The sequence below is a fragment of the Nicotiana attenuata genome, unplaced genomic scaffold, assembly GCF_001879085.1.
Source record: "Nicotiana attenuata strain UT unplaced genomic scaffold, NIATTr2, whole genome shotgun sequence".
Classification (NCBI taxonomy): domain Eukaryota; kingdom Viridiplantae; phylum Streptophyta; class Magnoliopsida; order Solanales; family Solanaceae; genus Nicotiana; species Nicotiana attenuata.
In genome coordinates this window covers 52776-70097 of record NW_017674145.1, presented here as the reverse complement: position 1 = coordinate 70097, position 17322 = coordinate 52776, and the positions used below count along the sequence as shown (strand labels likewise).

The 17322-nt window shown below is 35.9% G+C and overlaps 1 protein-coding gene across 1 annotated transcript; it reads right to left on the bottom strand.

Annotated features, from left to right (window-relative positions):
• Positions 1-3891: 3891 nt before the first annotated feature.
• LOC109218084 (photosystem I reaction center subunit XI, chloroplastic-like) lies at positions 3892-7628 on the bottom strand. The gene is made up of 3 exons (XM_019382405.1): positions 7407-7628; positions 5036-5261; positions 3892-4303 (listed from the first exon to the last, which is right to left on the bottom strand). The coding sequence occupies exons 1-3, from the start codon at positions 7575-7577 to the stop codon at positions 4038-4040; spliced, it is 663 nt and encodes a 220-aa protein (XP_019237950.1). The 5' UTR covers positions 7578-7628; the 3' UTR covers positions 3892-4037.
• Positions 7629-17322: the final 9694 nt, after the last annotated feature.

Below are 17322 nucleotides of genomic sequence, written 5' to 3'. Positions count from 1 at the left end.
TGTCATGTGACTGACAAACAAAATCTTTTCATTTGTGGTTCTGAGGGTGGATTTACTCTTACGTGGGAGCTTGTCGTTGGTTGTATATATATATATATATATATAACGTTATCCCTTATCTGAACTGCATTGGTTAAGAATGAATAGCTGACTCTGGAACACATACGCTGTTTATACTAAATCAAATATCTTAACTTTAAGACACAAATTAACACGAGAATATATTATTAAGATTGCAATATCATAATTAATTAAGTTAGATCTCTATTCCCCTCCAATTAACTCTTAAAAAGCAGGAGCTAGTTTGCTATGAAGTGACGAGGGCACAGCAGGGCGGCCCTTCCATAAAGCAAGTAAAGCAACGGCTTTAGGTCCATATTTGCGGGGTCATACCTAATAAGTTATGTATAAGTTTAGAAAAAGGTTATGTGAAGTGAAAAAGTTTAATTTCTTTCTTTAACAAGTATAGAGAGGATTTGCAATAGCTATGATTTTTGCCAAGAAAATTACACTTGAAATGAATATCCGACTCGAATTTCGTAAGAAACGTATGATATATAGGAAGTGACAACTTGATGAGAATGTTGATAATAAAATCTCAAAATCTTTCGAAGAGTCCTTTGGAGTTGATTACTTTATACATAGTAGACAAGGCTATTTTTTCACTTCAAAATAGATTTGAACAATTCAAAGCATATGGAAATATTTTTGGTTTCCTCTTTAGCAGTAAAAATTAAGATCACTAGATGATGAAACTTTGAAAAAAAAATGTCTTAATCTTGAATGTTCCTTAAAGCATAATAATCAATTCGATATAGATGATTTAGATTTATTTTCGGAATTAAAAGTGTTAATAAAAATAGAACTATTAGAAGATAACAGTTTAATTGATACACTCGGTCAAAAAAAAAAAAAGATTTGATTCTTTTTCCAATGCCTATATTGTTTATGGAATAATGTTAATAACTCTTGTTACCGGCGTCATCAGAAAGAATTTTCGAAATCAAAATTGATAACATCTTACCCAAGATCAACAATGTCTCGAGAAAAGTTAAATGGATTAGTTATATTGTCAATAAAGAAAGACTTATTAGGAGTTATTGATTAAAAGAAAACTATTAATAACTTTGTATCTAAGTTAGCTAGAAAAATAGACTTCAAATAAATAAATATTCTTTTTTTTAAAGAAAAAAAAAATTGAGGCCCCTCGTAAAGTTTGGCTTTAGGCCACAAAACTTGTTGGTCGTGGGGCACAGATAGCCATTTCAGGAATGCTATTTAGAGATTAACCAATATTTATTTTGTTTTGAAATTTTAAACTAAAAATCTTAACTTTAGTATAATTCAGGACATCTTGGTCCTGAAATTTTGAACTGAAAAATTAAAATTCAGAATACACTGATTAATTCTTAAATAACAGCCCTTTAGAGGGCTACCTGGTGTTATTTCTACCAATGTGAACCCTTTTGCTATTGAGGTGAAAGTACGTGGGAACCTTTTTATGGGTATCTTTTGAATCGAGGCTTAGTAATCAGTATGAACTCTATACATTGACAACGTAAAAAAAAATATTTTATATTATTAGCTCATATTATAGGTGACAAGTGGTCAAATATGGGCGGGTCGAAAATGAATAATTCAAAAAAAGGATAATATAATCGATGCAACTCATACTTTATACGGATAGAAAATGAGCTGACCAGCGGATAATATGGATATCCATATTATTTATGGCTTCTTGAATATGATAACTTTTGGGAGGATTGTCTTCCAAATTTGAGGAACCCTCCAATTTGTGTCTTTGCAAATATAAAAATTAAACCCATTGATTATCCATTTTTAAATGAAAACTTGGTCCATTTTTGAAAAGTTCATTATCCAACCTATTTTTTGGTGAATAATATGAATGAATAATTGTCTTTTTAATCCATTTGCCACCACTAGCTCACATAATACAGGTAAACCTCTATGTTGAGATTAGTTTAAGGCAAGTTGCTACTACATGTTAATATACACTGATAATATAAAAGTTCTTTATAGCTGTCAGTTATATATAAGTTAAATCTATAGGCCATTGTATCTTTTATAGCTTTTTGATTTCCTAATTAAAAATATACTTCAGAATTCACCATTCTTGCACATAAGTGAAGCTATTGATGCATCATTGAAATGTATGGCATATTAAAAAGAAAGAATTACAAGAAAATATACATGATTTCACGCCATAACAAAAAATAGTCCATGTTTTTAAGTTTTATCTAACCTAACGCATATTGTACATATTTTGAAAGCACTAGCAAATTCAAAATATGTGTTCTTACAACCATTGCTTCTTAAAGCTATGAAATTAAATATGTGTTCTCACAACCATTGCTTTCACTCTCTCTTCTTCTCACATCTTCTACATATGCTTCAAGGTGCCGTATATTTTCTGCTTCTCCTCTTGTGTCACTTGGTTGCCATGTAAAAAAATTGAAGAGTAGAAGTCCACCATTGAAGACCATTCAAATTTTTGCTTTCGAAAATGGTTTTTTTTTTTTTAGTTAGTTTTTTTGGATTGGGTGTTGTTCCAATTGATTAAAAATATCAAAAGGAGTTCAAAATTTAAATTTGGAGTAGATTTGAGCAAGATTTGAGTTGAATTTCAGAAAAGACGCAAGGATGAAGACGAAGTCAGTTTTTTGTATAATTATGTATAATCTTGTATATAGTGTATATGAGTGTATAAACACTTCTTATACATTATTATACACTTTTATACAAATTTATACAAGCGTCTATAGACGAACTTCTTCCACGACTTTCAGTTGCAATTCTTGTTCAAAACCAGTCCAAATCTCCATTAAATGACTTCAAATTTTATATACAACCTCCTTATACTATTTCTAACAAGTCTAAATAACACCCACTCCAAATTTCTCACAAAATCAAATTCAGAATTTAAACTCACATATTTAAGCTTGTTAAAAAATCTAATTTTCACCACCCAAATGGATTTGGTTTGTTGAACTAATATTTGAGTCACAGTTACTGATTCGAAAATTTACTTAAAAGCTTGAGAATCTTTTTAAAAAATTAAATAATAATTTTGAGAAGCTATTGGAGTTGGATGTTGAATCTTAGCCTATTATTTTTGGGTTACTTGTTGTAAATTGAAATATGGGCTATAAAATTGAAAAATAGGGAGCCCAATTGTTCTAATGTGAAATTTTTCCTATTAAAAATATGGCTGGACCAATATTCTGAAACGCGATACATATATAATCAACAAACATGCTTATTAAGTTATTCTTACACCAAATTCCAAGTATGTACGAATAAGATAATTTACACATAGTAAGATGCCTAAAAATGAAAGATTTAAGTTATACATACAAATAACACTGTCACTCTAGCTAATTTTACTGATTATAACATGTGCAGCACGTGCTAGTATTTTAGAATATTACCCCATGAATGTTAAAAAAAAAAAAAAAAAAAAAAAGACTTTAAACAACTTAATCGAGTAAATATGGTCCATTTTACATGAGATTTTGATGTTAAGACGTAGAAAATTATAGTATTATAAAACACATGAGATCCTTTATTCATTTTAGTTTCTATTCAAATTGTAACTATTTATTTTGTACCTATTCCTACTTCTTGACTCGTAAAGGAAAAAAATCAAGTAACATGTTTAAAACAATATCGAGTCTAGAGCTTTCTCGTATTAAAAAAAAACTACCAATTCAAAACTAATATAAAATGTTCGCTTTAAATATTCATTTTAAAATTATACAAGAGCATTTTCTAGGATTATGCAATTTTATTTATACTATCAGATTATTTAAAAGGCAATTAAAGATAACCACAACCTATAATAAATGAAATTAGTAACTTGAAAGATAAGACTAGTATTAACTCATTGCAACATGTTAAATTATAGTGATAATGTAAAAATTGATTACACTCCTCGAAGAGCTCACATGTTCAATATACAACTTTGATTTCCAATTCAATATTCAAAATAGTTACATCAATTGCAAGATTTAAAAGATCTACTTAACATAGTAAGGAAGATCAAGGACATAAAGGAGGAAATAAGCCCAAGTGACACCAGAAATTCCACCAAAAAAGAATCCACCTGTGAACTTTGACCATCCCTCTGCAGTTTGCAATTGGTCTGGCACCTTTTTCCTGCCAGTCAATGTCAATGCTGGTGCTGTTGATGCTTCTCCTTCTTTGAATGATGATATTCCATAAATAGTCAAACACATGCTAAGGATCACTACAAGTCCTGCTGCTGCCAATGAACCAGCTCCCCCTGTATTAATAGTGACGAATCTAGTTAGGGGCGTCAAATGAACTGATTAGGCTGAATTTGAGCAGGTCAAAATGAGTCGAGCTGATAAATGGGATGGTCATTATTAACCTACCCAAACTTGGATGTGTTGTGAGGGTCAGGGACGAAGCCACCTTTTGCTAAAGGGTGGTCAATTGCAGGGGCGAAGGTACATAGCACGAAGGGTAGTCAACTAACCACCCTTCTTTGAAAATTTAACGATATATATATAGGTAAAATATTAAATTTTAATGGTATATAACATATATTGAACTTCCTTTATCGAGAATCTTTTTTTACTTATTTCAAGTTTGAACACCCTAAATGAAATCATGGCTTCGCCACTGGTCAATTGACCACCCTTCGTCGAAATATTACGAAAAATTACACTGTATATATAAGTAAATTATTAGATTTAGATGTATATAACATATGTTGAGCAACCTTTGTGAACATCCTTGAGAAATTTTCTAGCTTCCCAATTGGTGAGGGTCGTATTTTCATGGGCTAATTAAGAAGATATGAATCAGCTGAACTCTGACATCGATCTTTGACACAGAGCTTATATATATATATATATATATATATGTAAAATATTACTAAATTTTTAACAAATATTAAATTTTGAGCCGATGCTTTTTGTAGTACAATGAGTTCATTGTTAAGAATATAAAGATTGAATGCATGAAGTTAAAATTTTGAATTCGACTTTACCTGCATATTCAGTGTTTCTTAATGGACCAGCCTTTACAAATGGGCCAACAAGTAGGAATCCATGGGCCAGGCCCACTTCTACTCCTCGGAGAAGTGGGTTCACTGCGGTCCGGTAGGCCGGTAAGTTGGATAGGTACCAAGCAATCAATGGGCTTGAGGTCACTGGAGTTTCAAGACTACCAATGAAAGGGTCACCATTCAGGGGCTGAATCACTTGGTAAGTGGGCTACATAACCAAGAAAAAAAAAAGTAGAATTAATATATATACCCGTTCACACAACAGTTTAAACTAAAAATAACCAGCGAATATAAATATGAAGAATTAACCCAAATAGCCGCTAGCTCGATCCTTAAACTAAAAATAGCTGGTAGAGGTATACTATATGCATAATTTGTGTATTATATCTATATCATATAATTTTCTGGGTGTTAAGAAAGATATTGAATCGAAAGCGGACATGCTTGCTCACTGGCTAGATCGGGTTGTCTGTACCTTTGCTAACTCTTTTGCCTATAAGGAAGCTTGAAAGAGTGAATTCTCTGATCTATGACCCCGAAAGAAAGATAGTCTTTTTTTCGATTCCGCGTGTGCATAATCAATATATAATCTATGTCTATGACGAGAAAAAGTAAACAATGTATATAGCCGGCTATATATGTAAAGAATGTATAATCGTGTATAATCTGTGTATAATCTAAACATACTAAGCTAAGAAAAGTAAACAGTTAATTTGACAGGCTGTTTGCGCAAAGATCCCAACCGGAGTAGCAGACAAAATAAAGGACAGTTGGTGAGAATTGTTGACATCCAACAACCCAAGAGCACGCAGAGGTAATGGTCCATAGGAGTTTAATTGAATTCCTTGAAAATTATTAATTATATTGTGTATATAGATAATAAATTTCTTTAATAAAAATATATATAAATGGCAGAATAGCCTAGGAGACACTTGTACTTGTTCCGGTTTGTCATCCCGGTCCCTACACTCCATAAAGTTTCATCTAGACACTTCAACTTAATCAAAACAATACTTTTAAACCCTTCGGAATCGCGTGAGGCTCACTTGCTTGACGTGGATGACAAATCAGCATCCACATCAGATTCTATGCCAAAATAATATTATTTAACAAAATTTTAATTTCTTAAACAAAAAATAAAATAAAATAAGCAAAAAATTAAAATTAAAGAAAGCCCTCCTCCCTTCTTCAAACCCATCCACTCAACCTTCTTAAAATAATAACCCACCTGCATGGCTTCTCCATCATGAGTACCACTATTTCCTTCACTCCTCTTTTAAAGAAAGTTAGCTATCCATGAAAAATACATGAGCAGAGAATTAAGTCTTTTGAATTTTGACTTATTCCTCTACCCCAATTTGAAAGGACTGTGAAAAAATTTGAAAGCTAAAACCATCGGAAAAAATGGAGGAAGGGACTGAAGAAGAAGAGGAGGGGGGGAGAGCGAAGGGGGAAGGGATTGAAGAAGAGNATAGTATTTTTGATTTATTTATTTATTTATTTTATTTTTTTAATAAAGAAAAATCATCAGCTCACGCACCTAATGTGCGTGTAAATCACTTATTTTGTCCACCTCATATCAATGCCATATAAGCCCGGTCAACGGTCAGAAGGGTTTAAAAGTCTTATTTTGATTAAGTTGAAGTGTCTAGATGAAACTTTATGGAATGTAGGGACCGGGATGATAAACCGGAACAAGTACAAGTGTCTCCCAGGCTATTCTGCCTATATAAATTATTGAATCTTTTTTCAACAAGAGATTCACTTCTACAATAATTGCAAATGTGAATCAAAATAGTTGTTTTAGATCGCAGAATTTTAGATCTCATGTAACCTATGTTGGATTTAACACTTTCTATGCCAAAGCAATAAAGTTGAGCACAACTTATTTTTGACCTAATAAATAATTGCGAATCAAGAAGCCTTCATCAGCAGGAGTGTGTTTTTCCTTTTGTACAATTAGGAAAATAACATGAATTTCTTCTCCTAATCTTAGGCATACAATTTGAAATTTAAATATAAATAATAATAGAGTTTTTGATCTCTATTGATCTCCCGAAAAAAAGAAAGATATGAAGTGACTAGCTTAGTAACTTATTCAATTGAAAGATTGCAAAATGATACTGTATAGCCACTGTAAAAATAATAGCCGGAAAATATATATATATAACTCGTATATTTTTTGTATATATATACATTCTATATGTTATATACAAAAAATATACAAGTTTTATATACTTTTTCGGCTATCAAATATAAATAGTTTCTGACGCGGACTAAAATTGATAATACTGAAATTCAACAACTTGATAAGAAGGAATTAAGAGTGAAAAGAAGTGATTTAATATCTTACTTTGTCAGTTTGGACAGCTTTGATAGTGAAGCAAGACTTTCTAGTTGAAGGAAAGATTTTAAAAGGAGAACCAGAAATGCCTTTGGGAGTAACAAGTCCACTGCCTCTTGTTAAAGAAGAAGCAAATTTGCTCTTGAGCTGGCTTGCCATGGGGGAAGCAGCAGTTGCCATTTTTGAAATATTGTTAGACACTTAGGTCAGTTAAGAAAATATAACAAAGATGCAAACATATGAAAATAGGAATATGTTTTGTTGGCATACAAAATCTATTGCTCACAAATTCGTGGTTCTGAGGGAAGATGACACTTACGTGGGAGCTTGTCATTGGGTAATAATAAAACGTTATCTCTTATCCATACCCCATTGGTAAAGAATGGATGATCAATGATCAACGATAGCTGATGTCGAGCTTCATCCGTAAATGCTTACCCACGCCGGATATTTACACCTAACTAAATAAATAATCTTAGAAATTAACAAATTAAACTAAAAATGCATATTACTTAACCATAGTTAAGCCTTAAAAAGTGTTTATGTAAGACATGTCTCTCATCCATTGACTTGGTGTAAACACCCAGCACGCTTTACCGTGATGGAATGGGTGTCTTTTTTTTTTTTTTTTTTTTTAGTTCAAAACGTTTATATACTATTATAATTTTTACATTATCAAGTCATGTTGAAATTACTATAAGTAATAACTCGTGATAAATAGAAGAGTAGCCCAACGAATTTAATCCTCCTCAACGTTGCTAATGGTCACAAGTCAACTAATATAAATTATTGCATTCATATTAGTATTGTCGAGAATTGGTGAAAGTGAAATGTTTATAACTGTGATGCAGTAAATTGAGCACATAATACATGTTTTTCACTTTTCAATGCATATGTTGGTACTCCTACTTGTATGGGTCAAAATCTGATTAAGGGAATTCGACACGAAGAGGTATTATTAGAAATGATTTGGCCGAGGTCGATTAATGATTAATGGAATTTACCGTCGAGCAATTGATCATGGCTGAGATCAAATGTTTAAAGCAACAGTAACGGCTAGTTTTGTAATAAGGCCTTTTAGGAGAATATTCCGTTGGATATTCTTTGTACTTGTATTTTGAGGGCTAATGAGGGTGTCCCATATAATAGAAAGAGAGATAAGGTGAAACTTGAAAGGCGTGTATTATTGATTTTGATAAGAACTCTATTGAAAAGTTGACTCTCTAGATAAATACAAAGACCATCTTTCTAAAAAGATTCATTTTTGTTGTTTATTCTATACTTTTCACATCAGATCCGAAAAAGTCTCCAATTATTCCCATAGTTATTTGTCATACATCATTGTCAGAAGGAAGGATCATCCACCTCATTCAATATTGGGCGAATCATCCTCCTTATTTACATTTAGTGCCATTTATTGTTATTTAATGCTTGTTATTCTCATCTAATTATTTACCTTTAACATTCAATACATATTGCGTTAAATCTGTTCCGACACTGTCCTACACAATCTCCATAGACCGATTTTAGATCTGAAGTTATTATCTTTAACTAGGATTAAATCCCTTATTAGTTTATTCGGACACCTTCGAATAGATTCAATTGAAAGGAAGGTAAAAAAAAACGAACACATTGGTTTGACCGTCGAGATCCCAATCGCCCTATGATGATAGGCTATAATTGCATATTTTAGTCGCTTATTACACTCTAATTTACTGCACTTTAGTTGTGTTTGCGCTTTAATCGCTAGTGTTTTGCACTAACGGTGTGTTTTATGCCTTGTAGGAGTGATTCCGAGATATATAGATGTTATGGAATGAATTCAAGTGATTTGGAGCTTTGAAGTTGATAGGAATCCAATTGAATTCCAGTTATGAACGACAATTAAGCTCACCTAAAGAGCAAGGTTTTTAGGAATTTCTCTTGAACAGTGTGCTCGATGAGAACTCAATAATGGTTCTGCGTATTTGGAGAGATGAAAAAGAGAGAAGGGGAAGGAGAAAACAGATTTCTTATTCAAAACATTACATGAGAATAATCCCTCAGATTTTGGAAGAATTCCACCTATATAGAAGAGCGGGAAAGTTAGTTGTAACTAACTTTAGGAACTCTTTCTTCAGCTAACTAACACGTGCGACTCACATGACTAACTAACAATACTAACTAACAATTTCTTAACAACTACTAACTAATTTTCAGATAGGATCGTATCAACTACCCCCCTCTACAAACAATCCTTGTCCTCAAGGATCCAGTAAAGGAAACCTCTGCTTCATGTCATAGTAGTCCTCCCAAGTGCTGTCTTCAGGAGCAGCATTAAACCATTTGACCAGGATCTGCGAAACTGCACGCCCTTGTTTCTGAATTATGCGCCTATCCAATATAGCTTCAGGTTCCAATAGAACATGACCTTCATCTGAGTGTACCACTGGCAAGGTGACTGTAGCTGAGTGAGAACCAATCTTCCTTTTCAATTGGGAAATGTGAAAAGTGGGATGAATCTTTGTACCCACAGGCAGGTCCAAAGTATAAGCAACTGCTCCTACTTTAGCAATGATTTGGAAAGGACCAAAAAATTTAGGTGAGAGTTTCTGATACCCATGGGACTTGAGAGAGAGTTGTCTATATGGTTGTAGCTTGACATAAACCCAATCACCTACTGTATATGCCCTGTCAGTTCTTCCTTTATCAGCTTGATTCTTCATCCTGTTCTGAGCTTTTTCCAAATGGGATTTCAGCAATCTGAGGGTAGCTTCTCTAGCTTGCAAACTTCTATCAACCAAGTCTAATTGAGAGTCAAATTGCATATAAGGGAGCAAGGGAGGGGGCTTCTGGCCATAGACTGCTTCATAAGGGGTCATGTTGGTGCTGGAATGATGGGATGTGTTGTACCACCATTCAGCTAATGGTAGCCATTGTGGCCATGATCTTGGTTTCTCAAATGTCATGCACCTAAGATAAGCCTCTACACATCTATTAACCACCTCTGTCTGGCCATCAGTTTGAGGGTGATAGGTTGTGGAGGTAAGGAGAGAAACATGCTGCAACTTGAATAGCTCTTTCCAGAACTTGCTGGTGAACACAGGATCTCTATCAGACACAATAGACTTAGGCATCCCATGAAGCCTAAACACCTGATCCATGAACACTTGAGCCACCTCCAAAGCAGTGTAAGGATGCTTGAGAGCTATGAAATGAGCAGTCTTGCTTAGTCTATCTACCACCACAAAGATTACTTCTTTTCCAGCAACCTTAGGGAGACCTTCAATAAAATCCATGGATATATCTTGCCAAACCCTCTCTGGTATAGGCAAAGGTTGTAGTGGTCCTGGATAAGCCACAATTTCAGTTTTGCATTTCTGACACACATCACAACTCCTTATATAGTTGTAAACATCCTGCTTCATTTTCTTCCAATAGAAATCTTGTTTAAGTCTTTTTAGTCTGGCTGTAATGCCAGAATGACCCCCTATAGGGCTATCATGGTAGTAGGATAAGAGCTGAGTTCTGAGTACTTGATCAGCACCAATCACCAATTTATTCTTCCTGCTTAGAATCCCATTGTGAAACCTATAGTAAGGTTTAGTGGTTTTGCTCTCTTGTATGGATTTGACCAACTGTCGAAGTGTGGGATCCTGGGCCCATGAAGTCTTCACTAACTCCAAAATGTCTGAACTGGCATTGGAAATGCTGTACAGCTGAATATCCTCTTCCCTTCTAGATAAGGCATCAACAACCACATTCTCTTTTCCCTTCTTGTAGTCAATAGAGTAGTCATAGCCAAGCAACTTGACTAGCCATTTCTGCTGGCTAGGGGTAGTGATTCTCTGCTCCAATAAGTATTTAAGGCCGTGGTGATCAGTCTTGATGGTGAATGGTCTTCCCAGCAAATAGGGTCTCCATTTTTGTACAGTAGATACTAAAGCCAGCAATTCCCTTTCATATACTGATAGTGCCCTGTTCTTAGTTGACAGACCTTTACTAAAGAAAGCAATAGATCTATTGTCTTGAGCTAGAATAGCTCCAGTCCCTCCACCAGAAGCATCAGTCTCACTGTGAATGTTTTTGAAAAATCAGGAAGAGCTAGAACATGTGCTGAAGTAATGGCCCTCTTTAATTCATCAAAAGCAGTAGTAGCTTCAGCATTCCATTGGAAATTACCCTTCTTGAGCAAATCAGTTAGAGGCCTTGCAATTACACCATACCCCTTGATAAATCTCCTGTAATAACCAGTCAGTCCTAAGAATCCTCTTAGACCCTTGACAGAAGCAGGTAGAGGCCAATCTAGCACCCCTTTAATCTTCTGATTATCCATAGACACTCCATGCTCAGAAATAATGTGGCCTAAGTAGTCAATTTGAGTGACTCCAAAAGCACATTTACTCTGCTTGATGAACAAGGTATGGAACCTTAATACCTTGAAAGTTTCCTCCAAATGTACTAAGTGATCAGCCCAACTTTGACTGTATATAAGTATATCATCAAAGAAGACTAGAATAAACTTTCTGAGGAATTTGTGAAAAATCTAATTCATCAAGCTTTGAAAAGTAGAAGGAGCATTAGTTAAACTAAAAGGCATAACTAGGAATTCATAGTGGCCATGGTGAGTCCTAAAGGCAGTTTTAGGTATGTCTGGTTCAAACATCTTAATTTGGTGGTAGCCAGCCCTTAGGTCTAACTTAGATAAGTATTTAGCACCGTGCAATTCATCCAACAGCTCTTCACTTACAGGTATAGGGAATTTGTCCTTGACAGTGTGACTGTTTAACTCCCTATAATCCACACATAAACGCCATGATCCATCTTTCTTTTTAACCATTACAATAGGAGATGAATAAGGACTAGTGTTATTTCTTATAACTCCAGACTCTAACATTTCATTCACCATCTTTTCAATTTCATTTTTCTGCACATTAGGGTACCTATAAGGTCTGATATTAATAGGAGAAGTACCTTCTTTCAGAGTGATCTTGTGGTCATGCAGTCTAGAAGGAGGAAGTTGTTTTGGTTCCTCAAAGAGATCACTGAACTGCTGCAAAATAGCTTGTAATTCCACACTCCTAGCAGGCTCCTTAGTTGCCCCATCCATTGATCAAACTAATGTCTACAGCTGGCTGTTGTTGTTCCCTGAATAAGCCTACAGATATCATGCATAATTCTGCAGGTTTGGCCAACAACTTGTCCATGCTGCCCTGCTGAATCAACTTAGTAGCTGAAGGTTGTATTCCTCTTAGTGACACCTTGTGGCCCATAATGCTGAACTCCATTCTAAGCTTTTTGAAATTCCACATGATATCCCTCAATGTGATCAGCCACTGAATACCCAAGACCATGCTGCACCCTCCAATTGGTAATACCAGCATATCTGAGTCAAAGGATACACCCTGCATCTTCCATATCAATTTCTTGCACATGTAGTTGCTTTTTACCTTCTTCCCATCAGCCACAGACACATCAAATGGGGCTATAGCTGTCAATACACAACCCAATTTCTTGGCAGTATTAAGGTCCAAGAAATTGTGAGTACTGCCAGTGTCAATTAGGACTTGCACAGCCTTGCCTTTGACTGACACAGTCACCCTCATAGTCCTAAAGTCATGTAAACCATTCATGGCATGAACTGACACATGAGGTAAGATGGACCCCTCATCATCAGTTTCCCATCCTTGACCAATCATACTCAGTAATTCTGCTGAATCTAGCATCACATCCTGTTCCAATTCTATTCCTTCTAATTCTTCTTCCACCTCCATAGAGAACTGTTGTCTCCTATTTTTACACACATGGCCAAAACTGTATTTCTCATCACAGTTATAGCAAAGGCCTTTACTTCTTCTTTCCTTCATTTTAGCAGAGGTTAGTCTTTTGGCATTTCTGTAGGTAGGTTTGGTAGGCAAGGTTTGAGGGTTGGTAAGTTTATTTGATGGCTGGCTAAATTTGGGGGGTATGTGAATGTTGGATTGGGAATGTTGAGGGTTAGCAGATGAAAACCTGGGCATATTTTTGGTTGAATTTGAAGGATTTGAGGGTATCATGAAAACTTGTTTCTGGATTATCAATGTCTGCTCTTGGATCCTAGCTAAACTAATGGCTTTAGCTAAAGATCTAGGTGCTAACATCTTGACTGGTAACCCAATTTCTAGTTTCAAACCCCTAATGAAACAACTAACAACATACTCTTCTGATAACTCTACTCTAGTTAGCAATTCATCAAACAGATCAACATAATCCTGGACTGAGCTTACCTGCCTTAGATCCTTAATGTCTCCCATGGGATCATCAAACAACTCAGAACCAAATCGAGCATACAAGCAAGCTACATACTCTCCCCATCGTGGCCAATCCCTGGTCACCCTTTGCTTCATATATGATTGATGCCATTGTAAAGCTCTTCCCTCTAGTTTGCACGAGATTGCTCTCACTTTAGATTCTTCAGGTACTTCCTCATATGCAAAAATTTGTTCGCATTTGTATAGCCAGTCCTTCATCCCTGTGCCATCAAATAAAGGAAATTCTGTATAATAATCGCGATTTGGAGGTTGATGACCCCTAGGACGAGGGCCTGCCACCTCTGGTCTTTCATTCTCGACAGGTAGCTCATGATTTTGGCCTCCCGTTGTCACCAAATTCCCCATTAACATTTTCCTAATTTCTTCTATAGCCTGGGTCACCCTATGATCAACAGATTTCTGCAATTCTGCCACAGTCGATATTACACACTCTATCGATCCCTTGAGACTATCAACTTCCTTCCCCAACTCATGCATTCGAGTGTTGTGATCGCCCATTTCCACAGTTCAAGGAACGATTGCTCTGATACCAATGATAGGAATCCAATTGAATTCCAGTTATGAACGACAATTAAGCTCACCTAAAGAGCAAGGTTTTTGGGAATTGCTCTTGAACAGTGTGCTCGATGAGAACTCAATAATGGTTCTGCGTATTTGGAGAGATGAAAAAGAGAGAAGGGGAAGGAGAAAACAGATTTCATATTCAAAACATTACATGAGAATAATCCCTCAGATTTTGGAAGAATTCCACCGATATAGAAGAGCGGGAAATTTAGTTCTAACTAACTTTAGGAACTCTTTCTTCAGCTAACTAACACGTGCGACTCACGTGACTAACTAACAATTTCTTAACAACTACTAACTAATTTTCGAATAGGATCGTATCAGAAGTCTGAGTAAAAGCCCAAGGAATTAATCCGGGATCGTATTCGGGGATCAACGGATGATAAAACAACAAAACGAAGACTCGAGGAGGCATATTGTGCACTATCTAGTAAAATAGACATAACCTTTTGCTCAGAACTCCATTTGAGCTCCACAATATATGGTTGGAAATTTACTCAAAGGGCTACAACTTTCATGTTTTACGTTTTTCCAAATTCCAAACAGAACAGGGTGAAAAACCCGCGGTTATGGTAGGACCGCGGTAGGACCGCGGCAAAACATTACCAAAGATTCAGAGGACCATTCTGGCCGCGGTCCTGGCGTAACCGCGGTGGGACCGCGGCAAGACGCGTAAATTTCAGGGACTAAAGTGCAAAACACGGGATTTTAAGCCCTAAACCCTATATTAAACGAGGGAGGCCGGCCAAGAGCGAAGGAGAAGGATTTTTGGAAGTGAAAAACATCATAAGGAAGTGCAAGAGGCAAGGAGGATCATTGGGCATCAATCTTTAATCTTCTTCTTTGTTCTTTTACCTTTGAATATGAATTCTTTTGTGATTTTGTTATTTTTATGAGTAGCTAAATACTTTAGTCTATGGTTTTGATGGAATCTATTGAAGGATGAACTTCTTGATTATGTTCATATAGTTTGTCGGTTAATCTCTATTTGTTCAATTACGTGTTTATTGTAGTTAATTGACAGGATCCTCAATTAGTTGTGCCTATTTAGTGTGCATAACTCGGGAGAGAGTGCATATTTAGATAATTGTTGAACAACACCACTCCCAAAGTATAAGAGGAATCTATAACTACGGGTTTAAAGGCGGGATTAGGGATAACGAAGCCTTGGGTGTGATCTAAAGTGAGCTGTAATAAACAAAGTCAGCTAGCGTATCTCGGGAGAGTGCGTCTAGTAAATTATCGCAATTACTCGGGAGAGATTTACGATAAAAAGAGTGCTCATGATTGATAGAGATATTTTGGTGAATCTATATGAAGCATAACCGGAAGGGATTCCATCTATAGGGGAAATCACTACCTTAGAACCTTCTCATTATTATTTACAACCTAGCATATTTAGTTTACAGTTGTTTATTTATTTATTTGCAATCTTAGTTAGTACAAATACCATCAACTATTGTTTACAACTTTTGAGGAAGTTGATTATAAAGAATTTAGTGATTCCAACAAAGGTAATTGATAGGTTAATTCTCTGTGGGATTCGACTCCGGACTTGTAAACCGGATTATATTTGCAACGACCGCATTGTCCTTTTTATAAGGCATAGTTGGGCGTGATCAAATTTTGGCGCCGTTGCCGTGGAATTAACGGTGTTATCAATTACAATTGAAAGAAGTACAAAAATTCTTAGTGTAGTCAGTTTTCTCTATACCCAACTTGTGAATATTTGTGTAATTAATTTTTCTTACCTTGGTCTATTTTTATTGTTATTCGTGTTTGTTTTCTTAGTTTTGAAAAATGGCATCATATAATGAAAATTGGTCGGATGGTAGTTGTTCATACTTTGATGACCCTTGTCCTTATTGTGGAGAACCACACTCGTGGCAAAATTGTTTAAATTCTCCCAGGGGTGGATTATGCGCACAATCTCAAACCCATGAGTGGAGTATTTGTGATAAGTGTGGTTTTCAAAATGGTCATTGGGTGATTGTGCTTATTTGTCCTTCCCTTCCCCAAGCCCCCACTATGATGATTCTACTTTTTGTGATGAAAATTATAGGGCCATGGGAGTTGAAGAAGTTGATCATGGCCGAAATGGAGAGTTCAAGCTCATGTTGGAATCTTTACTTGAAGGAGGAAACAAAGAACAAAGTGCCTTGGAGGTGCTTTTGGAAAATAGTCTCCGAAATGACTTGGCACTTGAAAGGTGTCACTCACAAATGGGAGAAATGCTTGAAGCTTTAGAGGTCCAAAAAGCCTCGGAAGTTAATAGAGCCAAGAACTTTCCTTAGATGTGGAAGCCGAAAATCTTTCCTTGGCACTTGATCCAAACCAAGAAGAATCCAATTCCGAGGAAGAAAGTGAGTGTTACTTTGAGGATTCAAGAATTGAACATACGCCAACCGACTCCATGAGTGTTAATTATGCCGAGAAAAAAATAGGATTAGAGTCAACCGGTGTAAATAAAAATTTGGTTGAGATTGACTCTAACCCGGGGGAAAAAGAGGATGTCAAAATCCGAGAAAAATTGCAAAATGAAGGTTTGAAGTCGCATTCCAAGCATTTTTCAACATTGGACTTGTGTGGTGATATGGGAATTGATCTACACGACTCAACGAGGGATTGCAAGGAGGAAAGGCAACAACCATTCATCTTACAATTTGAGGGAACAAGGAGGCAAAATGGCATTCCTCACATGAAAGCCAAGAAGTGCAAAATGAAGTACTTAAAGCTTGGCTCGATCATCAACGTACCACCCCCGATCGCTCGAGGTCACAAGCTTGATTCCAAGCTAGGTGCCCAGTTCATATCATCCAAGTGGCGAGAAAAGTGTGTCAATTTTTTTTTCTTCTTCTAGGAGCATGGAAAGCAAAGGTATTGGAAGGATGCAACAGCAAACCAAATGGTTGGAACTAAGTGTGAGGTACCCGCACGAAGGACCAAGCTTGGGAGAAGCCTGAGTACCCCATGAGCTGCTAGTACTTCGGCCTTTGGCCTACCAGGGAGTTTCTTTTACCCGTCTTGTACTGTATGGGTGTGCATTGGGGACATGCACAGTTTTAAGTGTG

Coding starts and splice junctions, on each gene's coding strand:
- LOC109218084 (XM_019382405.1), bottom strand. CDS start 7,577: ATGGCAACTGCTGCTTCCCCCATGGCAAGCCAGCTCAAGAGCAAATTT. Junction 5,262..7,406: donor AAGCTGTCCAAACTGACAAA/GTAAGATATTAA, acceptor TTGGTTATGTAG/CCCACTTACCAAGTGATTCA. Junction 4,304..5,035: donor AAGAAACACTGAATATGCAG/GTAAAGTCGAAT, acceptor CTATTAATACAG/GGGGAGCTGGTTCATTGGCA.